Source organism: Fukomys damarensis, unplaced genomic scaffold (genome assembly GCF_012274545.1).
Source record: "Fukomys damarensis isolate Sample0158 unplaced genomic scaffold, DMR_v1.0_HiC HiC_scaffold_32, whole genome shotgun sequence".
NCBI lineage: Eukaryota > Metazoa > Chordata > Mammalia > Rodentia > Bathyergidae > Fukomys > Fukomys damarensis.
In genome coordinates this window covers 45,892,971-45,918,599 of record NW_022900944.1, presented here as the reverse complement: position 1 = coordinate 45,918,599, position 25,629 = coordinate 45,892,971, and the positions used below count along the sequence as shown (strand labels likewise).

Sequence of the window (25,629 nt, the reverse complement as noted above, 5' to 3'; positions counted from 1 at the left end):
TTTCTCAGGATGCCTTCAGGTTCTGCAAACAACGCACACACGATGGTCACCACACACACTCACCTCGTGACCCGTTACAAACCCTGTGCTGTGGGACACACAGGCATCAGTGTTCTTGGGCTGAGAACAGGACACCATGAGCAGAATATCAGGTTGCGTCTTCCAAAAGAACTGCAAGGTCCCCTGTGGCAGTGGGCAGAATGTCCCTGACCTCGGGAAACAAGATCACACAACGCCACTCGCACCCAGTCTAGGCCACAGTGACAACAATCCTTTATCACGCTGCTCGTGAAATCTAAAATAGTGGCTCTCTAGGAAAATTCCTGCAGGGCTGACCCCGTACTCCACGAGACACTGCGCTGCTGGTGGTGTGGAGATTGAACCGAGGCCACGCAGGCGGAGGAAAGACCTTGGGCTACGGAGAGAGGAGGAAGCTCGCATTCCGGGACGGGGAGAGCGCCGGGGCTGGGACCCGGCGTCAGGGACACAGTGAGACACAGGCAGGCGTGTTTACACGCCGGTGCCGGCAGGGACCTGGGACCTTGACAGGACAGGACAATGAGAAGAGACAGAGGTGGTGGCTAGGAGCAGAGGACCATGCTGATATCTCCTGTGACAGAACCCAGGGGGCTGAGGGGTTTGTGCGGTACAAGGCTGCCAGGCGCCTTAGGCCAACGCTGCATTTCAGAGGGGATGCGGGCCACAGGGCCTGCTGTGGGCCTCTCTCCTCCCTCTGCACAGCTGCTCCCACCGAGGTCCGCTGCCCTTTCCTCACCTTGTGTTTCAGGTGTCTGTCCTGCCTCATCCTCCTGCATGTCCACCAGACAGGGCCCTCCTCTCTGTGCCCCGATGCACACCTGCTCCCCTCTTCCCCCTCTGCTTCTGCACTTCCACCCCACTGAGTATCTCAGCAGAGCTTCCGCTTCTGTTTTGTTTTTAATGTGGAGAGGTAGCCTCACAGTGGCGCCCAGTCTGGTCTGGAACTCCAGGCTCACGTGACCATCTTGTCTCAGCCTCCTGAGGAGCTCTGACCACTGCCGTGTGCCCCAGGCCACTGCTCTTTGCCTCCGCAGTCCTGGCTTATGCTGGGCCTGCCTCTCATACACTTCTCTGTGCTGCCCACTCAAGGACTGGAGGCCTCACCTCGCCTCTGACGCCTGATTTCCAGCCCCGGTGCTTCTCCAGCAACACTGCCCCGGTGTCTGCACACAGAGCCTCCCCGGGACATGGCTGCCCCTCCCTCAGCTCAGCCGGGCCCCAGGTGTCTCCCAGCGTCCTCCTCACAGGCCAGGGGACAGGCTCGTCAGCGGTGTCACCATGCTTGCTCAAGATATTGTTTATCCTTTCATCGCAAGCCTCTCTGGACACTTGGCAGGACTCTGAATACCTGCTATGGAGTGGAGGGAAAACATCTTCAACCCACCAATCTACTTTTTAATGAACGGCCAAGCAGGGAAAACAGGACGTGAGAACTGGAGGGAGCTGGACAGGGCTGGATGCCAGGTTCTCTCCAAGGACTCTGCCTCATCCTGCAGCTCCTTCTCAAAGGTCCTGTGCGGCCAGCTCACTCAGTCTCCCGCTCTGCCACCCTCGGCTCTGGGGTCAGAAAGCACTGGATCGCAGCCAACCCCAGACATCCTGGGTTCCTGTGTCTCTGTCTTCCTCATGTAGCCTCAGGATGGCAAGAAACTAATCTGTCCCCTGTCCCTAAGCTCCCTGAAAGAGTCGATTCTGGTGCTGCCCTGTGAGATCTCTCTGGCACCAACCTCAACATTCTGTATTGTGTCAGCTGTGTGCAGCGGTCAGGTTCCTGCTTCCTCTACATCCTGACCGGGAAAGGCCCCAATCAAACAAGTCCCCATGGAGTCTTGCATGGAGTGCTGCACCCTAAGGGGCCTCCCGGGCGGCCGCAGATGCCTCTCTCAGCCGACACCGGAGCCGAGCACAGAACTGGGGGATCCTGGACTCAGGAGACGCACTTCCAGCGGGATGCTGGGGGACTCACTGGTTCCATCCTGTGCAGGACTCGCTTCATGCTCCTCTGCAGGGACGGCAACACTGATGCAATGCTGCTGTTGGTAAGGTGGGTCAGGACGCCCAGGACCGAGGAGGGAGCGCTCCGCCACTGAACCTGACAGGAGTTCATCCACTTTCTCATCCTGCTGCTCATCACTGAGGGAGGGGAGAAACGGAGGAACAAAGACAAAGTCAAGATGGATGAGGAAGCACAGCTTCCCAAGTGGGCCTCAAAGCTTCGGGGTGAATTCCAACACCTCTGACCCTTGCTACAAAAGACAGGAGGAAACTGTTCCCCTCTGACTCAGGCACTGCTGCCTACTACGAGAATTTGACAGATACAAAGAGAGGGACAGAGCCAGACAGATAGACAGAAAGAGAAAAGCGTGCAGGGAAGAGAGGCGCCTCTGCCCAGGGCACCGTCCAGATAAGCAGTGACGAGGGGAGAGAGCCAGCTTCCCGCTGGGCACAGTCAGGACAGGGAGCCCGCAGTGAGAGCCACAGCAGGGCCCCACCCTGTGCGTGAACTGTGGGGATCTGACAGGGTCCCGGGAATACAGGCTCCAGTGGCGGAGACTGCACGAGAACTTGGGCCTTCTAAGCCTTTGCTTAGCAATATTGAGACAAGACATAATTTCCTGTCGGGTGATCTACAACTTTCCTTGCTGTGCCTCAGCTCTCCACGCACTCGGCGCAGCAGTTCAGAGAGACAATGTGCGTGTGATCCTGACTCTAACCTCTGCGGCGTCTTTCAGGACAATAACGCCCCAAGACTGCTTAGTTCTCCCTGCACAGACGCCCTCTCCCAATCCCCAGGGGACACACCGCGCCTTGCCGAAGGCCGTGGAGCCTGTGGTTGGGTGAATGACGCCACAGCCACGGGCAGGCTTTTCTCCCCGACTGTGAAGTCGGTGGCCACGCCCGACCCCGGCTCTTGCCTCTCACACAGCCCCGCTCCCGTCACTGGCTCACAGCCCTGACCATGCTGGTCACCTGGAGTCCAGGGACTCTGTTTCTTCCTCGTCCTCCGTGTCGCAGTGGTGCTCTGTAAGCAAATTCAGAGAGGCGCAGACAGTCACTGCACGGTGCCCCTTCCCCCACGCCCACCCTGCCCACCTCAGTGCATGGACACGAAGGAGCACGCAGGGTTTGCAGATGGACACAGGGAACTGCACTGAGTGACCTGTGTCAGCGCAGCAGAAACAGCACGGGGTGCATCAGCTCCTTCACGCAAAAAGTCCCCATCTGGGATGATTATGCCGGCGGGCACTGCGCTTTACAGGGCCAAGTTCACACGGACCCTGGTCTGCCGGGCCCGGAACCGCCCCTCCTGTCATGCAGTAGATCTACGAGGTCTGTGGACCTACATCTCACCACGGCTCTCTCACCCCACGTACTCCTCCCACCAAGGAAAGAGGAAACAACCTGGCCCACAGTGCACAACGTACCAGGGACTCCCCAGCACCCCACATGCTCGGTCTGCCATTTGTTCAGGGAGGTCTCCTGCGTACGCTGCAGAGTCCCAGTGTCCTCAAACCCAGGACTACATTCTACTACATCAAGTCCTCAAAGAAACGCCCGGAGTGACTCGGCCCGCCGAGAGAAATCCCTATTTGAGTACTGTGCGTGTGACACAACACACACCGGGACAGTTTAGAGATGCGGGAACAGCTCTTCCAGAAGGATCAACACCCCATCAGCCATAATGAAGTCGGTGCAAAGACACTGGGAAAAACCATCCTCACCCCAGGGTGACAGAAATCTAACCCAACTCCCCCGTCCCTCCCTGCCCCGAGGACGGCGATGAGGGCTGCTGGTGTCAGGAGCCCCTCTGTCAGGGAGGAGAGCGAGAGGGAATCGTGTGGACCCCACCCCACACGCTCCTCCTCTGTCCCCCAATGCGGCTCCCTGATGGGCTGAGACTCTCAGGAGAATGCAGACGGGAAGGGGAGCGCTGCAGAGACGACCCGTCTGCTGGGGCCTCCAGGAGCTGGGGCTCGGAGAAGCCCAGTCTGACCAGGGCCTGCGGCCCCCTCACCTGAGCCGAGCTGGAGGGTCAGGCGCTCAGCCAGCCTGCGCCACTCTGCCAGCTGTAGGAGGCTCTGCCCTTGGGATTCACCAAAGTCATTATCCGTGATGAGGTCTTTGAGATGTTTTTGGAGGATGAATGCGACATTTCTTCCTGCCTCCAACTTCTTCCTTAACTGGGTCAGCTCTCGGGCCTGAGCCTGAATCAGGAAGCTGAAATCGCTAAGGGAGAAGAGGGGAAATCAAAAATTACAGCTCAGTGGATGATCGTTCAATAGGCTTGGGACAGTGATTCCTATGAAAATATCATTTAAAGCTCTCAAAAGAGAACTCCTCACAACGAGCCTCAATATTTTAAATATCCTATTCGATTGAGTAGATCCTGACATCAGCACACTGCCCAGGTGGTTGCAGTTTCTTTTCCTCTGAATGTGTGGCAGGCTACACGTACATACACGTGTGTGTACCTAAGTTTGTAACTGCCTAATTCTCAGTGAAGTCCTGGGCAATCAGCTCAGAGGATGGAATGTAAATCATTCACACACACAAGAGGACAGGTGTGACCTGGGAGGACAGGAAATCCCGAGACAGACTCGGATGAGCGCTCCAAGTACCAGAGAAAATGCAAGCCTCGCTATGAGGAAGGCCGTGGTGGGCTGGGAGAATGAAGCCAGCAAAGCCAGCCGCCTGTGCACCCTCTGCAATTGCGACTGTGGCCGCACGCTTCGTCGTCCTTTCATGGACCCTCTTCCCGTCTTACCTGCTCTGATCGTCCACTTGGTAAAGTGGCTCTTTCTCTTCCTTGCCTGTCCTGCTTCCACAGTTTGCTGCAAATTGAGAAACGTCTAGTCAGATACGTGTCGGTGTCGTGCTGATCTCTCTGGGCACGATGACATCATTTTTAAAGAGATGGTGTCATTTTTTCTGTTCGATTTTAGGACACAGGGAAGGAGCTGTACGGAATGCTCCCATACTCTCTTCAGAGAAATGATCTGGCGTGGCTCTGTGACCCTTCAGGAAAAGGACTGATGTCCTGGTGGGGTCGGGTTAAAATGCGTTTTGCACTGGTCCGGCTCCCTCCACACTTCTGCTCTGCTCACCTCCCTCTGGACACGAGCCTGGTGCCTAGGCGGGGCCTCTCTCCCTTCCCAGCTCTCCCTCGGCGCGACGCCAAGTCCCTTCTCTGGGACGAGGACAGGGAGCGCTGACCTGGGCCCCTCTGCTATTCCAAGCACCACCAAGCACTGCAGGGTGGTGTCTGCTCTGTCCTCCAGGAAAATCCTCTGTGCAGGAAATGATTCCTGTACAGCATCCTGCCCACCACCATTTCATCCACAGTGAATTCCTTCTCTACCGTGACACAAAGCTTTTTCCTTTTCCAATCTGGTTTAGAAAACATGCCTACATTTTTTACACAACTACATGCAAGCACGGGTCACCAGGTGAGCTCAAGGAAGAGACATTTCTCAAAGATCCATCTAGCGCTCCACCATAAGGAGACCGGTCAGCACCAAGGACAGCACCAGACGCTCCAGAATTGTCCAGCTTTCTTCATTCTACAGGCTGCCTCTGGTCCTTACAGTGGATGCCCGCATGGTGTCCCCGACTTCCTAGCCTCCCGTCCTCACTTGTCTTGGCAAAGATGTGATGGGAAAGCTTAAAGCTGGTAAAGGGGTCGCCTAGGGAGTGTGGAGTGGCCTGTGAGCAGGGACCTCGGGATGGCTCATGTGCTCAGGGCCTGGGGTCCCCTCACCTATGTGCAGCTGCAGGACAAGGTGGTCGGCCAGCTTGCAGGCCTCCACCAGTTCCTCTCTGTGTCTCTGAACCGCACGAGCAGGTTCTTCCTGGGTAAAGAGGCGCCGGAGACACTGTCCAAGGGAGAAGGCAGCCTCTTTCCCTTTCCGTAGCTGCTCACGGTGTTGGGTCAGCTTCCGGGCGTTGTCCTGGATCGTGACACACCATGTCCAGAGGAAGGGGGGCCTAGAGGAGTGTAGATGGGGCCCAGATAGCGACAGGCACGTGGAGAGGGCATTCTCTGAGCACATCCCAGGGGAGCTCTTCCAAGGGAAAGCTCCACATGAGCGGTGACTAGGGCTTGAAAGGTCTGCAGTATTCACAGGCAAAGCAAGTGAGCTCTTGAGCCCCTCTATACAAAGACACTAGGCTTGGTCAAAGTTTTTCTTAATAATTCGCTTTCTGCTTATGAAACATGTGGCACAGAACTCAGGATCCGAATGCAGAGACCAGTCCCGCCTTCCTACCCTGCTTTCACCGTAGAGAACTGGTCACACAGGTGTGAAGGCTGAAGCCATGAGCACCGAGCTGGTCCCTGACTTGTCCTTTGGGTAACTTAGGAAATTAGTAAGAAGTGACATGCGATACAAGAAAACCAAACAAAGTGAGCAACATTCCTAAACGCCCATTTGTGGCCGTGATGGGAGGAACAGGTGAACCCAGGACATCTGTGCCCCTGGGATGTGCACACGAGGTCTCCCTGTCACCACAGTTACCGTCGCTGATCCCCGATCATCAGTTTCCTGGGGGCCTCTGGCTCCGGTGCATCCTCATCCTCACAGGGAGTCTGATTTGCTGTGAATAAATCAGATGTGGAAGGTCACATCACAGCCACCCTGCCTCACACACTGCGGCCCATGGAGGTCCGTGTGCTCTGTGTAAAATGGGGCATGCTCAGCGCCACACTGCAGGGCCTAGCACAGTTTCTGTGGGAAGTAGAGGGCTTGTTTCCCAAGCTATGGAACACAGCCCCTGTTCTGACAGGTCGGCAACGCAGGGTCCTGGCCTGCACGCTGCGACACGGTTAAGCACGCATCTTCCCCTCTGATCCTAGGGACTTTCCTAACTGCTACCTAGAGCTCTTGCTGCCACCGGCCCCACCAAGTGCATCCGCTGTAAAGAACAGACACGGAGATGACACTGAGGAGAAAGATACCAGCTCTCCAGACAATGAATCCTGGGTGCTCACGAAGGCACAGGACCCTTGGCTACGGGTACAGGGTGCGGGTGCTGGGGTGCAGTTTCAGGATGCTTCCAAAATTCCATGCACAAGCACAGCCCGTGTACGCACTTAGACCTTGGAGGGTTGCTTATTGAGAGCATGACACCGAGCAGGACCTAAGCTCAGAGCGTAGAAACCACTCTATGGTCTCCAAAAATACAGGGGAGACGAAGGTCCCCACAAAGAATTATTGCTATGAAAGGGACGCTGCTCACAAAGGACAATTATGTGGCTTCGAAGTCTATCTGTGCAACGGAGTGATTAGAGAGAATCTGCCTTCAAGCGAACACATTGAGAAGGGCTGGGGATGTGGATCGGGGCAAAGCAAATGACTTGAGTCCCCAATGTCAAAAGAAAACACACACAAAAGTCAACAAGAAGATATGGTACGCAACACGAAACGGGCCTTTGGGCAGAAAAGGAGTCCATGTAGAAAAGCATTGTCAGTGTCTGTGGGACGTCCTGGCTCTCCACAGCCCTGCTGCTCCGGACCCACCTGCTGCGTTTCCCAGGGAGCACCAGGTGAAAGGCCTGTGGCCTGCAGTCAGGAGGACTGCGCGCTGCCTGACACACCTGACTGCTGCGCCTCAGCCCTCCCTAGAGCTTGACCCACAGCGAGGTCCCCACAGGGCCCGCCTGAGGACACCTCCCACCTGCAGACAAGGCTGAGCACAAAGCACGCGGAGGTGGCTGGGACACCCAGGAGCCTGAATCTCTTCTCGGGGAGCGGGGAGCACTCTCTGGCCTCACCCAGAGGAGAGGGAACCCCAGGCTCCTCACCCAGGAAGACTGGAGTCTTGGAAGGCTTGGGGGGCGCTGGTGAGTCCCGGCAGGTGGAAACCATCAAATAACTTCTATCTAAAGTGTACGACAGTGAATCATTGATATCATCGCCATCCTCCAGGTACCTGTAAGGAGAACAGCACGGCAACCGTGAAGGACTGGAATTCACAGCTAATCACCTGGTCCACCCTGGAAGCCCAAAGAGAGGCCACACGAGACACAGGGGGCATTCTTCAGAAGTCACAATGCTGGGGCAGGAGGATGCCAGGAAAGGCCCAGCAGCCTGCACACATTAGCAATTCCCAGAGTCCCCACTCAGAAGAAGATTTCATAAAGGGGCTGGAGGGGTAGATGCAGCTGAGTATGAGCAGGTGTGATGTGCACACAGTGAGAAGCACGCAGCTGCCCCAACACCAGAGCACTGGGCTCCATGGTACTTGCAGGGACCCCGGAAAGGAAGGCACCAGGGGAAATGCGGAAGCCCAGCGATCCCGGGTCTGCCGAGCCCGTCCTTACAATACTGAACTTCCATGGGATGTGCTGTTTGGTCCGGTTCTGTTTTGTGCTATGCAATCCCCTCCAGCCAACTAAGGCCAAACGGCAGGAAGACGGGGAGTGTCTCTTCCCAGCCACCTCCCCCAGGAGAATGCAGAGCTTCCTTGCCCGGAATGCAGGGAAACCTGAGCCTAGTTCTCTGTGGGCGACAGTGACTCCAGGTGACAGAACCTGCAAACTAAGGGGAGGTGCAATCGAGACAAAAAGCTCTGAAAATAGTTCAGTTCTGGGTTGGCAGAATGGATCAAGTAGGGAAATTGAACACCTCCTGCTTTTCCCTGTACTTCAGACCTTAGAGGCCACCACTTCACAGGCCATGACCTTTCACACTCACCAGGTTACCCCTGCCTCTTCCTCCTCTTCCTGTTGGCTCAGGGTGTCTTGAGGTTCTGCAAACACACACAGCAGTCACGACATAAACTCACCTGGAGACCCAGTACACACCCCTGTGGCAATGGAATCGGATGAACGGCTCTCAGTGAGAGAATGGGACACTCAGGGAAACATCCTCAGGAGTCTCAGACTGTCTCCTAAGGAAGGGGAAGGCTTCCTCACTTCCGTCTCCGGGCAGACGAGAGACAGAATGGCACCGAAATACACACAGACAATGGACACGCGGAATAGAGTACAGAGCGCAGAAACAACCTCCAGCCATTGGATGTTTGACTAAGGGGCCAATAACCTACGCTGGAGGAAAGAGCGGCTGTGGAAAAATAGTGCCGGGAAACTGGCCATCCACATGCACAAGACTGACTCTGCCCATCTCTCTCACCCTGTGCTAAAAGCGAACCCAAGTGGACCACAGATCTGGGGATAAAACCACAAACTCTTTAAAATAAAGCATAGGCGTGGACTTCCTCAGCAGAATGCCCACCGTGTAATACTAAAAATCTACAAAATCTACAAATGGAATTGCATAAAATCAAAAAGGTTCTGCAAAGTAAAGCAAACCACCAACAGAATGAGCAAAGAACTACCAAATCGAAAGACATTTTTGCCAGCCAATTCCTCAGAGGTCTAATATCTAGAAATACGAGAACTCAACAATATTAGATGTTAAATATAAAAGCTCCGGGCATGCCGACTGTGTGACACACCTGACCTCTGTGCCTCACTCCTGTCCTAGAGTTTGACTCCCAGCAAAAGTTGGGCAAAGAAACCAACACATCCTCGTGAAAAGCAATAGAAATGGCCCAGAAGCACCTAACAATATGTTGCGCATCTTGGCAATTCAAGAAATTCCAATCAAAACACCACCAGAGTTTGTCTTATTCTGGTTAGAATGTCTACTTTGAGGAACAAATGCTTGACAGCTGGTAGGCGAAAAGGACCTTTCTGCCTTGCTTGGGAGAATGTAAACTAGTGCCACCACATTGGAAATCGGTGTGCACTTTCCTCAAAACACTCAGGAGAGAATTGCACTGGACCCAGCTGCTGTCTCTGGGCAGCTGCACGGGACTGGAAGTCATCACACCACAGTACTGCACGCACATGCATGCTCACCGTTATGGCTTCCATCGAGATGTCCCCCCAGTGCCTTCTGTGCTCAGAGGCGGTGCTTTTGGGAAGCGACTGGATCATGGGTGTGATACGGGGTTAGTCCATGGGTGGATTTGTATCTGGATGTGATGCTGGGAGGCGAAGCCCAGTGGGAGGACAGGAGAGGGTCACTGTGGTCACTGAGGGTCCCTCCTCCTCCTGCCTCGAGCCTCTGCTGCTTCCTGCCTGCCGTGCCATCAACTCTCTTTTCTAACACGCCACCTAGTCGTAGAACCAGACAACTATGGATCCAAACACCTACAAATTGTGAGCCAAAGTAATCTTTCCTCCTTCCACTTGTGTCAGGGATTCTGCTCAAGCAAAGCAAAAGTGACGCGGACGCTTATACTAGTACAAGACTACAGGTAAAATGTGGAAGTGGTGCACAGACCACCAAAGGCGCACGGACAATGAGAAGGTGGCACACAGACACACGGAATGCTACTCAACCACGGGAAAGGTAAACTGGAGACATTGACGGGAAAGTGGGTGGACACTGAGATCATAATTATGCAGAAAAATAAACCGCGGAGGTTGAAATATAACAGGGACTCCAATGTGAGAGAGCCAAAGAATAAATAGTTTCAACAGTCAAACAAAAGACGGACAACAGGAAATAGGGGGTAGACTCTGAAGCGGAAAGGGAGGCTGAGGAAAGACGAGGAGGGGAGGGCGTGGTGCTGGGTGAGGGAGAGTAAAACCGATCCAGACATGGTACGTGCACACCCCAGATCCCCAAGGGCGACGTCTTTCTCATACGCTGCAAACACACACACACACACACACACACACACACTACGAAGGCGAGGGCAGGACTAAAACACTACACAAGGTTAATTCTGAGTGTCGCTGGGCCCTGTCCCTGAACCATCGCTCATCCCATCAGATGCTCTGCTTGTGGGAGGCACTGAGAGAAGGTGCCTGCGGCCGTCCGATGGGTCCCCCGGATGCTACAGAGCCTCAGGGAGGAAGGATCTGGGCTCCCCAGAGAACAGGGCCTTTTCAGTGCGGAGGGTGGAGAGAGCCAGGGCCCAGGCTCCGCCTTCAGGAGTCACGGGGACAGTGAAGGAGCGAGCTTGTGCTGGCAGGCAGAGGACAGCTTCTCACGGACAAACCGAGCTGGAACACACAGGGACGCTGACTGGAGTGGAGGAAGGGTGCCGAGCATAGCTCCAGTGATAGACTCAAGGGGAACGGCGCGTGCACGGTCCCTAAAGATGAAAGCTCGCCACTCGGGACCAACAATCGGCAAGAGCACTGCAGGCCAGATCAGCCGCCGCAGCCTCCCAGGGACGTCCTGCAGAGCCTGCCAGGCACGGGCTCCGAGGTGGTGCCGAGTCTTACCGCCTCTTTCATCTCTCACGTCTCATCGGCCGTGCTCACCACCCTGGATTTGCCACTGGATCCCCAGAAATACGCTTGAGGACCAGCAGAGATCATTTCGGACTGGAGGACTCACGAGCTGCATCTGGAGAAGGGGAGATCTCATCCACCGGGAGAGCCGCGCTGCAGGGAGGCTGCGGGCGGTCACTCGGTTCACCGGGACCAGACGGCTGCTCCTGGTCGTCATCTTGCCAGTCCCGAGGGACGTGTTCCCCCTGCTTGTCCACTCCTCCTGTGCTCACCCTGGTGGGATGAAGGCACGAAAACAAGAAGGATGGCATGGAAGGTGCCAGGTGGTCCTGAGAGAGGTGGAAGGGAGCGGTCACAGATTGGAAGGGGCCAGACCCAAGGAAAGGACCCAAGGAGAAAGGAAACCCTCCCTAGGAGGGGACAGGTGCAGCTGCCCCGATGCAGGAGACGGAGCGAGGGCTCAGTGTGTGGGCTGCACGGCGAACAGATGAGGACAGAATCGCAGGGCTCCCTGTGTGATACAATCACGACCCGCAGGACACCCGAGAACCACAGCAGGGTCCACCTTCTCTAGGAAGCGGGCTGACTTTCCCATGTGGTGGCAGTCACTGCCCCTAACACATGCAGAGTCCGAGAGGGCAGCAGTCCACACTCTCCCACACACAGTGACATGACAGACAGGTGTTTGATCTTGCTAGGTTCTTCAGCATGAACTACCTGCCAACTGGCTAGGGCCACCCACGCAGAACCAGGCCTGCATCTCCGCCTCAACTTCTCCACACAACAGAGCAGAGAGGATTCCGTGAATCCAAAGTTGTAGTGAGGCTGTGGATGTCCACTGAGGGACAGACCAGTACCACAGGGGCAATGGCCAGCTGGGTACTAGAGGTGTTCTTATTTGGTTGAGGTTACATCAGCAGGAGATTTTGCTTCCCTTTGCAGGTGAAATCTGGGGTCCTTTTCACCTCCTGGTCTATGCATTTGGGAGCCACCTCCTACTGTCCCCATGGTAGTCGAGGCCCTGAATGTTCACTGTTACCTGGGAAGCAGTGATTGACAGTCCTTTCCACTCTCCTCCTCCAGACTTTCTGAAATGAAAATGATAAATGTCCAGTGAGGCACGGAGGAGCTCCCGTGCACCATGAGAGACCCCACGGCCTCTGCAGTGGTGGGAACGGAAATATCCATGGACCTGGGGGGCGTGTAAGTTCTCCTCTCTGGAGGCAGCACAGGAGGACCCTGTTACATAGAGAACTGTGTGCTTTCTTGCCAACCATATTTCTGGTGGTGCGCTGGCAATTCGGGTGGGGTACACGGAGCAGAGAGGAAGTAGGGACACCGAGACACCCCTGGGAAGGTGACAGCCCTGGGCTCACACTCACTAGAAACAGAGACTACAATACAGGCCGTGCCCTGCTTCCTATCCTTCCACACCTGCCCACCCATCACCAGGGCTCTCAGGTGAGAGCAGAGGAGCAAAACGGAAGGAATTGCGGAACTACCCAGACACGCATGTACACAAAAGTAAAACAGCCGGAGGGACATTTGATTGTGGTACCTGGAGTTAAAGCACATTCGTACGCAACAGAGCGGAACCCCAGCCAGAGAAATGGAAACCATCCCAAAACGTCAGGTGACCTCCACTCACGGCACTCAGTTTATCTCGGGGGGCTTCCAACAGACAATCTCAAGACAGCCCAGAGACAAAGGACAGTTTTTGAAAACACACCAGAGAAACTAAATTTAGAGTTCTCAGAAGAGGAATTTCAAAGCTGTGTTCTCTAGGGCTATAGGCTGACAGCTCTAATGGGCAAGGTAGACAGAACTGAAAGCAAATGGTGGATAACCAACAACCATAGCAGAAGGCTGATGGGCTCCCCTAACCTCACCCCAAATGCTGGCAGAATCTTTCGGAACTCAAACGCGAGGAGAACGAGAATGAAAGAGTAAAAAAGGAGCTCCTAGCTGGTAGCTGGGTGGATCATCTCAAGAGTAGAGCACATGCCCGTCATTACAAGACCCCCAGTTCCATCTCAGAATCACTAAAAAAGACAGCACAGAAGAGAAGGGAACATGTGAAAACACTGTGAAAATTTTAAGTGGTAAAACCGATGCATGATAAAGATAGCAGAAGAGAGTCAAGCTCAGCAGAAATATTTAAAGTAACCATACCTGAGGAAGCCCCTAAGGTAACTACACAGAGAAGCAGGTAGAAACTCTGAGCACAAGCAGGGTAGTCACGAGGAACCCACACATAGTCCGAGCACATGACAACGTCAGAGAAACAGAGACAGCAAGGAAACCTGAAAGTAAGGCTGAAAGGTGTCACAGGGGAGAACTCTATGAGATTTCTCTTTAGAGATCATAGAAACAGAAAAGAACGGAGGGGGATGGGTGGAAACAAAGACTACCCAATATCCAATATCTACCCACTGAATTCGGAAGGGAAAACAAAAGACAGCTAGCTCAGACAAATAAACACTGAGAGTATCTGTTTTCAATAAAGCTGCTCAGCAAGCACGTTTTAAAAAGCATCTCAGAAAAAACAGCATGATATAGGTAGAGTTCATAGCCACAAAAATGACATGTGTTACAGAAAGGTAGCAACGAAAGGATATGAAAATCCCTACTAAACAATTTCCAGTATAAAATGAAAACACGGAAGTATCGCTGATGTCACGGCGAAGGAGGGGACCTCACAAGCAGACTTCACAGTGGAGCCGGGCCTCCATGGAGAAACGAGCCTTTTCATAAAAAGATGCTGGGAAAGCAGTCACAGGCCACACACACACAAAGTCCTTAGAGACTATATGCTTTCCAGAGAATTAAATCAGAGTGACTTTAGGGTAGAGTGAAAACCACCAAATTTTCACAAAACACGATGAATAAGGAACAGAAATCGAGCCGACTTTGGGTTGGGACCTCAGTTCTCAGACAGGACACAGAGAGCACAGTGCGTGAAGCAAAGGGCGAGCAAGCTGGACTCAACGACATCAACCACTGCTGAGACCGGCTTTCCAGAGAATTAAATCAGAGTGACTTTAGGGTAGAGTGAAAACCACCAAATTTTCACAAAACACGATGAATAAGGAACAGAAATCGAGCCGACTTTGGGTTGGGACCTCAGTTCTCAGACAGGACACAGAGAGCACAGTGCGTGAAGCAAAGGGCGAGCAAGCTGGACTCAACGACATCAACCACTGCTGAGACCGCTCACCGGTGACCGCACCCTGGGAGGAAATCCTCGCAAACCACATGGCTGATCATACAGGGGCTGGGCCTTCGGGGATCGGGGTGAGGGAGGGATGCGTGCTGGGATGGACACAGTGGACTCTTAGGGCGGGAAACGTTCTGCGTGACAGCGAAGGGTGCCTACGTCATGACACCTGTTCCCAAGCCCACGGGACGCACAGCAGAGTGAACCTGACGGACATGCGGTCCTCAGTTACTAGTAACTATCACCGCGGCTCCTCGCTCGCAGGGAAGGAAACGCAGCAGCCTGGCTGTGTCAGGAGCGGAAATTCTCTCCAAGGGAGGTCTTGACATCTATTGGGTGCAACTGGATCGAGTACATAACCAACCCCAAAGAGAGTGGTTTTAATGTAAGTGTGTTGATGGGTATTCCATTCCCACCTAACACAGCTGCAGTGATCATATAATCCACTTGTCTACACTAAGAAACAGAAATTTAGGACCGAGGGAAGGACCAGTCACCCACAGAAATCTTAGTCTGAATGATGTTCCCTCTAAGAAGCTACCGCCGGTCACACTCCGTCCTCTGATTTTGCCCTGGATGGATGCCACCTGCTCAGCCAACACCATGCTCCACCAGGGACAAAGGACACAGGTAGATGCCGTACCGCTGTGCTGTACCTTTAGCTCCTAGGCGGCCACTCAGGAACTCCTGATTTTGCCATGGCCCTAAATATGACACTGGAATAGAGCGGCTTGTAAACAAAGTTACTGTGTGCATGCGATGTCCCCAGCCCTCATGCCTGCGCCGGCTCAGGGTTCTCAGAGTCTGTGGCCCCCTCACCTGACTTTCCGGCAAGGACCTCTGCCAGCCTGCAGCCCTCAGCCAGCTGCCCTCGGAGACCCCGGCCCAGGGTGGGGTCGGCGTCGTGCCGGGTGGGGATGGCCTTCAGGTGCTCCTTGAGGAGCAACGACTCATTGCTACCCTCTTCTAACTGCTGCCTCAGCTGGGACAGCTTCCTGCGCTGTTCTCCTATCAGAATACAGGACTCCCTAGAAGGAAGACAGAAAACCAGGTGAGCCTGCAGGGCAGCACAACGGAGCCACGCGCAGGGACAGACCTGGCGTTGGGACGGAGGAATCCTCCAAGCAGTCTCAGGCACATATTTGGTGACCAGACTGTGCCAACAACATGGGAAACAGCAGACGAGATGAAGCCCTTCCCTGCGTCAGAAAAGGCTCCTGCAGGGTCCCCGGACATCGTCTCATCTCCTCCTCTGGAAGGAAGCCAGTGTCTCCTGAATTAACCTTTCTAAAGAGGCCCCGGGACTTCCTCTTTGACTACAGATGTTTCTGTGTCAAGAGAGACGCTGCGCTGTGCAGGGCTGGGACGCACACCCGACACAGACGTGAGTCTCCCCCAGGTGGGGTAGCTGGAGACAGTGAAGGACCCAGAGCTCCGCAGGCTCAGGAAGACACAGGGAAGGATGCACCTTCCCCACTCGGGAGGGCCGGGAAAGAGGGACGAGGGAGGGGCTGCAGCACACCAAAGGCTGGGGCCCCCACAAATGGCATTCTTCTCTAATTTTTCTCGAGTAACCCTGGGGCCTGTGCCTGCCAGCTGGCTTCTGCCCTCCCTGGCCCATGCCAGCTCTTGGTTCCAACACCCACGCTGTCCTTTCAGGGTGCGCACACCTTCCCACGGCCCGCCCCGCACACACACCCTTACCTGAGCTGCTCGGCCAGCGAAAGCTTCTCGGCCAGCTCCTGCTCTTTGGGCTGCAGCCTCTCGCCAAGCACGGAATCGATGACATCCTTGTACTTTGTACTTTCTGAGAAAACACAGACGCACCTGCCTCAGTGTAGAGCAGGCCACGCCCATGGAGGGACAGGGCCAGCTCAGCACCAGGCTCTCCACAGCTCCCATTTCCACCTTGTGATTTCCCAGGGTCTCAAACAGCTCCAGTGTGACAGCCTCCGTTAGAGATGAGGACAGAAGCTGCCAGGCAAGGGCGCTGACAAATGACTCCGCCGGTGCGAGAGTCAGAACTCACATCCCGGTCTGAATGGGGGTCCGGGACCCCTGGACAGCCAGGCCCTCGGCCCCTGAACTCACACCCTTAGCTGGGCACGAAGCGGTGCCAGCTCTGTTCTTGGAGTGGAGCTGAAAGTTCCCGTGGGCTGGGATTCCTGCGAGGATGAAGGTTCTCAAAGACAGAGAAGAAAACTCTCCTGGCAGTGTGTGCACAGTGTGTGGCGAGACAGCGTACCCGACATGGCAAGGAGCGGACGGGAAACGCCCGACCCTGGAGAGCTGGTGCTCAGGTGGCAGCAGGGCCCCCGGGAGCGGGCACCCGTACCAGGTGCTGCTGCAAGAGTGTCACCACGACGGACTCAGAGCTCACTGCGGCCCAGGGACGGAGAGACTGGGGGAGACCACGGAACAGGAGGAGCCCGAGGGCACCGAGGCCGAGACTCCGGATTAGAGCTCAGGACGGCCTGGCACCCGCGCTGCACACTCTTCCTGCACGGGCCCTGGGGTGGCTTTCTCCTCTGTCACCCGCGACATCTCTTCCTGCAAAGCCATCTGAGTCTGTGGACGACGTGAGGGAAAGGCAGGCGGCCTGTTCCCAAAACTCATCTGGAGACTCCTTCACACGGTTCACTCTTATCATTTTGAGTCCCTTTCAACTGACCAAAAAGCCCTCCCAGGGAATCGCGGGTCACCGTGAGGACTTCGGGCTCAGAGGGGTGACGGTCCCTGTGGGGATGGTGCCGGCCGAGCGCCGTCCCCTGACTCCTCCGTCACCACAGCCCCGCTCCTGCACAGGCCAGCGGGCTCTGCTCTGGGGCCGACGGGGAGGACGGCACCCTGCCTGTGACCCTGGGCGGACTGCAGCTGGCGCGCGCTCCCGGACACCTCCTCTCCTGCGGCCTCACGTCTCAGCGCAGACCTTGAGGAACACCTGGACCTGCTGCCCAGCCCCACCCGAGAGTCCGCAGTCTGTTATCCCGACACGGCCCCCGCCGAATCACAGCGACCGGCTCTCCTGGGCTCCTGAGAGGAGCCTGAGCCCCGAGGAGCAGGTCTCCCTGTTCTCCTGGCAGTTCCTGGTCTCCATGGTGACAGCAATCGCTGCTACACGTTCAGTTAGGAGCGGAATCCCCCGAGCTCCTTTAAAATTGTGGGGAGCACTATCCCCAGCTTTCCTCAGCGTAACCAGCACGGTGCTGTGCTCTAGGGGACACAGAGGCTCCTAATCAAAATGCCCTGACCTCTCCATGAGAAAACCAGACTATTCTGTGCCTGCACCAGGCATCAGTAACTGGCAGTTTAACCCTGGTCTCTGCCCACATCTCACCAGGTGAATGATTTCCATCTTCACCCAATGGAGGGGAAAATACAAACTTCTAGCTTCTAAGACTACAGTAAGGTATTCTGAGGAAGGAGGAGAGGACTCTTGCTTGGAGAACATTGCCCTGCTCAGAGAGGAAATGAGTTCCCACATCACACGGTGCCCGTGAACCTACAGAACTTACTGAATTTCCGCAGCTCGGCTGCCAGGACATAGAGAGTAGCTTTAGCTATGTGGAAGTTTGCTTCCATGTCTCGCAGTTGCTGCTGGCTCTCCTCCAGCTGGAAATTCAATTCCTGGTTGATGTCAGAGCAGGTCATTTCAGCCTCTTGATGACGCGAGGGTCATGTTGATGACAGTACCTCTGCTGTGGCCAAAGAGGTAGAACTGAGCACTGGGGAGAAGAAAGACAAACAGAAGACAGGTTAAAATCAAAGGAAATCGGCTAGCTTGGATCGGGACCGAGGCAGGACAGTAAGCACACTGATGAACTCACTGTTGAGAACAAGTCGATCAACACCCCAGCACACTTGAGAATTTCTCAGTGAAAACAAGAATCCAGAACCTGAGTTCAGAGCAGAAGGTACTGCCTGCGACTCAGACAGAGCGAGGCAGTTACGGCCCAGTGTGCCCGGCAATGGGCGACAGTTACAGCAGAGAACTGGAAGGTGGGGATGTCACGGAACGCCAGGAGTCCCCGCCTTCCAGCTGCCCGGGCTGTGCTGACACACAAGGCCCCTGGTCTCTTTGGAAAGGCACCACTGATGCGTACCCTTTCCCCAAAACCCTGAGCGTATTTCCCAGCGTTCACCCTTATGTATGGATAATACCCTCAAAACACAAACCGGTTCCCTACAGATTAAATCTTCAGCAGGGCCGAAGTCATCTTACTACCTCTTTACCATGTTTCTTACCGAAGTGAAAACTAAACGATGCAAATGTAGGAATAAAAACGTATCATGATCTTCTGAATGTTCACCGCTATTTCTAAATCACTGAAATGTACAGAACGAAGACCAGTACGTAACACCAAGTGGATCTATCAGGAAAGCTGAAAACTGTTTACGTCCTTTAGTGATATCATCCTTGCCACATTTCATTTTTATGTTGGCTTCCTTCCTCTCCCTGACACACTGTTGGCTTTTCACTGCACCTCAGTTAAATTTCATATAACTTAACTCCACCTCTCCTCTCAGATGGGCGGCTTTTTGTTGTAGTTTTAGCCTCATTAAGGAGCACAGTAAACACGGGTCACTGAACATTGTATTCCAGCACCACAGGAGCTTTCTGCAAGTGTCACCCTGATCGAAACAGCCTAAAAACCTCAAATATTACAGGGCCATGACCCCTGTCCTACACCGAATTCTGCCCACTTCCCTTTCTGACCGAGATTGACCTTTCTGGAGATTCAGCACCCAACCTCACACTGTCCAGGCTCTGTAGTTCACATCTGCGTGGCTTCTGTTTCGGTTATTAGGTAAACTTCACCTGTGACAGGAAACCAGGGACGGGACCCACGTGAAGTGTGTGTGAGCCCTCATCCGTGGGACGCTCTGGAGAGATTCTCCAGGGTCCTTTCATCCTAAATCTTCAGGAGGCAGAGAGCCCAGGGCTGTGCCCCGTCACCGGCCTCTTCCCTTTCTCTGGGTGGGCTCAGCACTGTCCATGACAGGTGTTGTTACCGACAGTCCTGAGTCCTCAGCGACCCTGGTGCAAACACACGAAGCTCCTCTCAGTAAGGGCTGCCCTGCCCACATCTGTGTCCCCCATGTAACCATCAGTGCTTCAGGCACAGGGCCGCAAACGCAGTGCCTGAGCTGAACTCCTGCAGATCCAAGCTCTGGAGCTCGGCAGAGCTTTTATATCTGATGAGCATGGAGGGGGCAACAAGACCAGCCCTGCAGGGGCCTTAGTTTATGTTCATTTAGTGAAATAAAACTCACTGTTTCTCTACCATCTGAGCATCAGACAACTAGGATTTTAGTCACACAGTCACGCCTATGTTTTCAATACAAACATAAAAATTGTTTTCAATCTTCCGTATTGTATACAGAATTTGAGGCTAAAATAAGTAGTACAATTCTCTGAACACGGCGAGTACTTATTTGACCTTTATTCAGGGATAAACTAGTGAAATGGAAGGATTATCAGAGGGACCGGAGGACGTCTTGATCGTGGGAACGATGACCTTGTCAGTCTTACTGAACTTACCTCCTCGTTTTTCCAGCTGACAGGAACACAGTCAGGGGACACTGATGCAGCCACCCTCATCCTCAGACCTGGGCAGTGAGTGGCTTTCAGTCGACTGGGAGCCCAGAGGTGGTGATCTGCTGAGAGGTCACAGTCATTACCTTCAGGCCGGTGTTGTAGCTGTGGGAAAAGTCAGACGGAGAATCAACACAAACGCTCGTGCAGTCCCACCCAGCAGCTGCTTCCCTGTCCACAGAGCCACGGTCACTGCCCATCACTGTCTGGTTTCCAGCCTGAGGGCTCTGGGCATGCTGGGGTTCATGTTCTCCCTCTCAGGGCTTTGGGTTCTTTCGGAAAGTCTTTCTGTTATCTAAACTCCCAAGTTTTGACACGGTAGGAAAAACGGAGCGAGTACCAAATACACAAGAGAGATGCTGCGGGCAAACTTTCACCCAATGCAAGTGGAGAAGGACAGGAGATCGCTTCTTGGCCTTTGGCTGAGATCAAATGAAGGACAGAAGAGTCTCAGTGGTTCTGAGGCAGGAGTTCCGTCCCGTGCCTCCCAGTGTTGGAGCAGAACAGCTGAAGGTGAGCTTTCTACCTTCTCCTGCCCAGTTATTCCCGCTATGCTCGCACTCACCTGCCGGGCATCTACGATGGAGACAGCTCCAAATTCCAGTCCCAGTGGCCGGGGCCGGGCCTCACGGTCTCTCTTCCGTCCTTGGACTGGGAGCCTCCAGGCCACATAACGCTGCTCTGAGTCCAGCCAGGGGAGGTCCTTGGCCAGTGCACGAACCCAGTGGGATCCCTGTCCCTCCCGACCACACTGCTCAGCTCAGGCTGTGCCTGGAAGGCTGGCGGGCACGCATCACCCTCAGCCTCCCCTCAGCTTCTCATCCAACTCGTCCTCACGCTAACCTTTTCCCGCTCCGCCTGCTTCCCCACCCCTCGTCCACTCTGGGGACTCATCCTCCACTGGTGCTTTCTCTCTTCCATCGGCACCTTCATTTCTGGTTTCTCAGGATGTGGGCTCAGCTTGGGCTCCTGCAAGACACAGATCCTTCTGTTGTTTCAGCCGCAGAGCCTGCGGTCGTTTGTGACAGCCCCTGGAGAAGAACATGCGGAGACCTCGCTCCAAGAATCCCTCATAAGGAAATCCTCCCTGAGCCTCCAGCCTGACTAGAGACCCCAAGTTCACTGCAACTCATATCACTGTGCTGGGGTCTCGGCCCACTGAGGACATCCTGCTCAGGACACCGTCAGAGACCTAAATATCGACAGAGGACAGAGACAACCACACTCTACCCGAATGCCTCAAAAGTAACTCCATGGGGTCCAACAGAAAACCGACACTGGAACAGGACCTCACATCAGCCCTGGGCTTCCGTTGAGGTAGTGTGTGACACCTGCAGCACCAAACAAGGCCCGAAGTGCCTGCCGGGAAGACTGAGTGTCTCCTGCCTCCTCTCCTCAGCACCCAGCATGGGGCCGGCACCCAGGACACTCAGTAACTACTTCCTCAGATCACAGGCATGGGGGGACTCCTGCAGGGCTGCTCAGAGGGGAATCTGAGGCCCCACTGGGCTGCAGGCCAACACTTCCGCACCGGCCGGACACCAGGCTGATGAGTTAGCCGGTTACCCTTCCCGGTGACTCTTCCCCATGCACACCGGTCATCGTGCTGAGCAGCCAGAACACGACCGTCACTCTTCACCACCCGAAATGCTTTGCTTTTCATTCTTTCTGAGAAAATCGGTTCACGTCAGTGTCACTGTCCCTCGGGGAGCACCAACCACCCTGTGAGTGCAGAGCCACGCTCACACCCTCCGCTTCCCCCTCCTGTGGGCTGACTGCAGCCTCCACAGAGGAGCAGAAGCGTGGGCTGTGATGTGCGCTCCCTGCTTCCCTCCCGGAAGTGACACGGCGCAGCCTTACGGAGCCTGGGGGACACCGAGACCAGGAGCCGCTCCCTGCGAGGCCCGGCAGCTCCGACAAGGCTCCCCGAGGTGGCAGAGACCGTCAGCCCCTGCTCCCTGCCCGAGACTTCTTCCTCATGCCTTCTTTCATTCTACAAGAACGACTTTCCTTCCACCACGCGCCCCTCTCGGAGCTTCTGCCTTCTGTTCACCACCCAGTCCAGACCAAAGCAAAGCTTGCTGGGGTTCACTTTTATCCACAAGGTGCTGCTGGCCAGAGAGCTTTCGGACCCAGGCACATCCCAGGGGAGCAGCCCGCTTGGAAAGTGCACCTCCTGCCACTGCAGGACAGCAGTGCTGACAGCCACAGCCCGGCTCTTCAGGGCAAGGGACCACGCAGCAGGTTCAGTGAACAAAATTTCCCCAGGGCTGGGTCATTTAGGAAAACATGGCACTGATGGAAAGCAGCTTTCCAATCTAGAAGAGGAAAGGAAATGGTCAGAATCACAAGGCAAAGAAGTCAGCTGGCTTACCGTGCAGAAGGCAGGGAGCACGCGGTCTCTGTGATCTTTGTCTTTCTGGCGTCCAGTGTCTGGAAATGGGCAATGAGGGCTTCTGGGGTGTCCTAGGGACACACAGCCAGCCCAAGGTGAGACTCTAAACTTGTCATGAGGAAAAAGCCTTTGCCTTGTGTCAGTCTGATCAGACTGAGCTCTGGTCACATCTGCAAATCCTAACGTGCTCTGCGGAGTCTGAAATGCACAGACCCTGACACATGGAAAAATCATTCAGTGCTCCCGAGTGTGACAGATTCAGAGCTTGAGCTGAAAGGCAGTCCGCTTGCAGGTGCCCATGCAGGCAGTACCCAGGGTGGTCTCATGACAGACCCCAGGCTCCCGAAGCGCCTTCCGTTCAGACAAGCCCACCTGACATCACCTCACCTCCAACCACCCTCTTGGCACCCTGGCCTGCCCACCTGGCCTAGCTGGCCTGGGACGTTCCCTTGGTCTACTCTCCAACTCTTACCCTTTTACCTCATCCAAGTTGAGAAATGGGGCCTGGCTTCCCTCCCTCCACCCTCCTCATTCCCCTCACCCTCTCCCTCACAGAGCTCTTGTCGCCACATTCTGCAGGCCTGAAGTTCAGATGCCCTTCTAGCACCGACAGACACTTCCAGAGGATTTCCCTCCTTCTCCAAGCCACACTGGCCTCTCATGGTTCCCTGGAACTGAACTGTCACCGCGTCCCTTCCCTATGCTTCTCCTGCCTGCCCCTCCGTCTCAGGCTGGGCGTCAACCCTTCCGGGTTGGAGGCTCCACCGCAGGACACACTGCTTGCTACTGTAAAGTTCTGAAATACGTCACACACACACAGGAAGGTATCAGATGAGTGCAGGACAGCCTTCTGTACATCCTCCAGCTTAAGGAAGCCAGCGTCACCCAGATGCTGCTTGTGAACCCTCACATCTAAAGGAACCGCGATCTGGAACCTGGCGCTTACTATGCTTAAGTGCTTCTTTACACACTTATCACCCCTAAGCAATGTATAGGATTGCTCTACATTCTTCAGTTTCACTAAATGGCTCCATACTGCATATTCTCAAGCAACTTGCTTCCTGGCCCAGCAAGGCTCAGTAAACCACTCACTCACTTCTCTGACACAGGTTATTTATCCACCTTCCTGATGAAGACCATCTGCGTTAATTCCACTTTTGTTGTTCTTTTCATAAGTTCTTTCAGTACTCTACAGACTTTTTTTTTTGGTCCTCGGGATTCAACTCAGGACTTTGTGCCTGAGAGGCAGGCGGCAGAACCACTGAGCTAAATCTCTGGACCTCTACAGCCATTCTCGTGTCTGTCTCCTCGTGGAGACAGTTTCCCCAGTCTTTAGATGAGACTGCTGCACTGTAGCACCCACTCTCCTAGGAATGGACACACTGGCATCCAGAGTGGCTCCACCGCCTATGCGCTCACGGAAAGCACACAGAGGCGCCCGCCATCCCGCCCCTGCCACGTGGTAGGTACCTGATGGCCGTCCCATGGACCACCACATCCTAACACACAGCACACCGCCAGGCATACTCAAGACCTATTACTGCATAAACAGACCTTTACGGAAAGACCTGGAGGAGGGACTGCTGCAAGGTGAGGAGGGAGGATAGAGTGGGCTGGAATGAGGAGCAGCAGGGGAAAGGAGAGCAACCGTTTCGGTCCCGGCCCCCATCAGGCCACTGCCACGGTTAACCCCTCACACGAGGACAAGGAGTCCCACTCGGTCTCCTGCTGGGGGGAGGCTCCACTGGCACTTCCCAGATACAGACGGTGACTGCAAAGGGGAAGGACGGCGCCAGCCGTCACTCACTAGGACGAGACTCAGCACCCCCAACTCTCACCCCTTCCACTTCCTGCCAGTCAGCCCAGGAGCCCTCCAGTGTCCTCCACACTGAACAAAGCTCACCAGACTACGCCTGTGCACCGAGGACATTTTGCTCTACTACTCTAAGGCCGTCACCCTGACCTTGGGGGAAGCCTCATAATCACCAGCGGGGACGCAGAGAAGTGGCAGAGCCCGCAGGGTGCATGGCACAAGTGTCCTAGTGGGTGACAGCCTCTCTGCGGTGATAATAAGCTGGAAGATGAAAATAAACCAGTCCCAAGGAGTGTGATTGGGATAGAGCCATCCTAAGCAGAAAGAAAGAGGCAGGCCTGAGACAGCAGAATAAACGCGAGGTGGCTGGAGCAATGAGCTGGAGAGGAAGACAGAGAGTGGGGCAGAAAGAAGCTATCAACTCGGTGATTCTGTAGTAGCAAGATTCCCAGCTGCCTGCAAGATGCCTTGTGCTTCCCCAAAATCCCCAGAGCTCTGAAAAGATGGACAATCACTCCCATGCTTAGGCTGCGATGTGACACGGCTTACTTTGAGAAAGGGACACACCTGTAATGCCAGGACTAGAGAGGCTGAGGCAGGAGGATCGCTGTGCGTCCAAGGCCAGTGAAATAGCTGTGGTGGGGCCACTTCTCAAAAAAAAGAGAGAGGAGCGTGATGGCTTAATCAGACCACCAGTGAGACTACCAGTGAACCTAAGGTTTGTTTTGCAGCGAATAAAGACAGTGTACAAAAGTCCGAGGCCAGATAGGCTCTCTTTCCAGCGAAGCCATTGTATGATTATCTAAGCGTCAGGCTCTACTGGCAGATGTGAAGGTGACTACAAGTGACAGTTCACATTGCGTTGTTGACTGCTTTCTTTGTGCCAAGCAGTTCTAGAGACGCCACGCAGACGGACCGACTCCTGGAGCCACACGCTAAGCAAGCAGGCCCTGCTGCTCTGCGGTCATCCAGCCAGCGCTGGTGGAGGTGGGACTCAAACCCAGAGCCTCTGGCCGCAGAGGCTGTGCGATGAGCTGGACAAGAAGCTCAGAGGTAAACCGAGTTCAAGGGAAAATCCAAGCCCCTTATCCGACGTACGGGACGAAGAGACGAGTGGCAGCAAGAGCGCAGGCAGAAGAAAATGGCCCAGACCTCTGGGTCGGGGACGCCTGGTCGGACTCAACTCACAGACGTCAGCGCTGTGCGACTCTGCGTAACTTGTCAGACTCTGACTCCCTCCCTGCCCGCCCCGGGCCCATCTCCTCCTCCTTCCGCGAGCGCCTTGACACCTTCTCCGTCTCGCTCTCGGAGGCCAGCG

At 54.8% G+C, this 25,629-nt stretch overlaps 1 protein-coding gene across 9 annotated transcripts; it reads right to left on the bottom strand.

Moving 5' to 3' along the window:
• Positions 1-56: 56 nt before the first annotated feature.
• Positions 57-25,629, bottom strand: LOC104858278 (neuroblastoma breakpoint family member 12). Of its 9 annotated transcripts, none has more exons than XM_010618384.2 (19): positions 25,601-25,629; positions 24,879-24,958; positions 22,478-22,569; positions 20,669-21,072; positions 20,050-20,525; positions 18,023-18,232; positions 16,212-16,314; positions 15,327-15,535; positions 12,330-12,378; positions 11,397-11,563; positions 8,733-8,787; positions 7,841-7,968; positions 6,555-6,633; positions 5,798-6,024; positions 4,805-4,871; positions 4,055-4,266; positions 3,010-3,061; positions 2,006-2,172; positions 57-211 (listed from the first exon to the last, which is right to left on the bottom strand). In XM_010618384.2, exons 6-19 carry the CDS (start codon positions 18,156-18,158, stop codon positions 75-77), a joined length of 1,788 nt encoding a protein of 595 aa, XP_010616686.1. In that variant the 5' UTR covers positions 18,159-18,232; positions 20,050-20,525; positions 20,669-21,072; positions 22,478-22,569; positions 24,879-24,958; positions 25,601-25,629; the 3' UTR covers positions 57-74. The 9 variants fall into 9 exon arrangements, with proteins under 9 accessions (XP_010616686.1, XP_010616683.1, XP_010616684.1 ...); XM_010618381.3 differs by lacking the exon at positions 25,601-25,629 and having other exon boundaries at positions 20,050-20,208; positions 20,444-20,525; positions 24,879-25,586; XM_010618382.3 differs by lacking the exon at positions 25,601-25,629 and having other exon boundaries at positions 20,669-20,784; positions 20,947-21,072; positions 24,879-25,586.

What these genes read in the sequence shown, in the direction of transcription:
- LOC104858278 (XM_010618384.2), bottom strand. Translation starts at nt 18,158, where the DNA reads ATGACCTGCTCTGACATCAACCAGGAATTGAATTTCCAGCTGGAGGAG. An exon ending in AGCCGAGCTGCGGAAATTCA is followed by an intron (nt 16,315 to 18,022) that starts GTAAGTTCTGTA and finishes GTGTTTTCTCAG; the next exon opens with AAAGTACAAAGTACAAGGAT. An exon ending in GGTCCTTGCCGGAAAGTCAG is followed by an intron (nt 12,379 to 15,326) that starts GTGAGGGGGCCA and finishes TTTTCATTTCAG; the next exon opens with AAAGTCTGGAGGAGGAGAGT.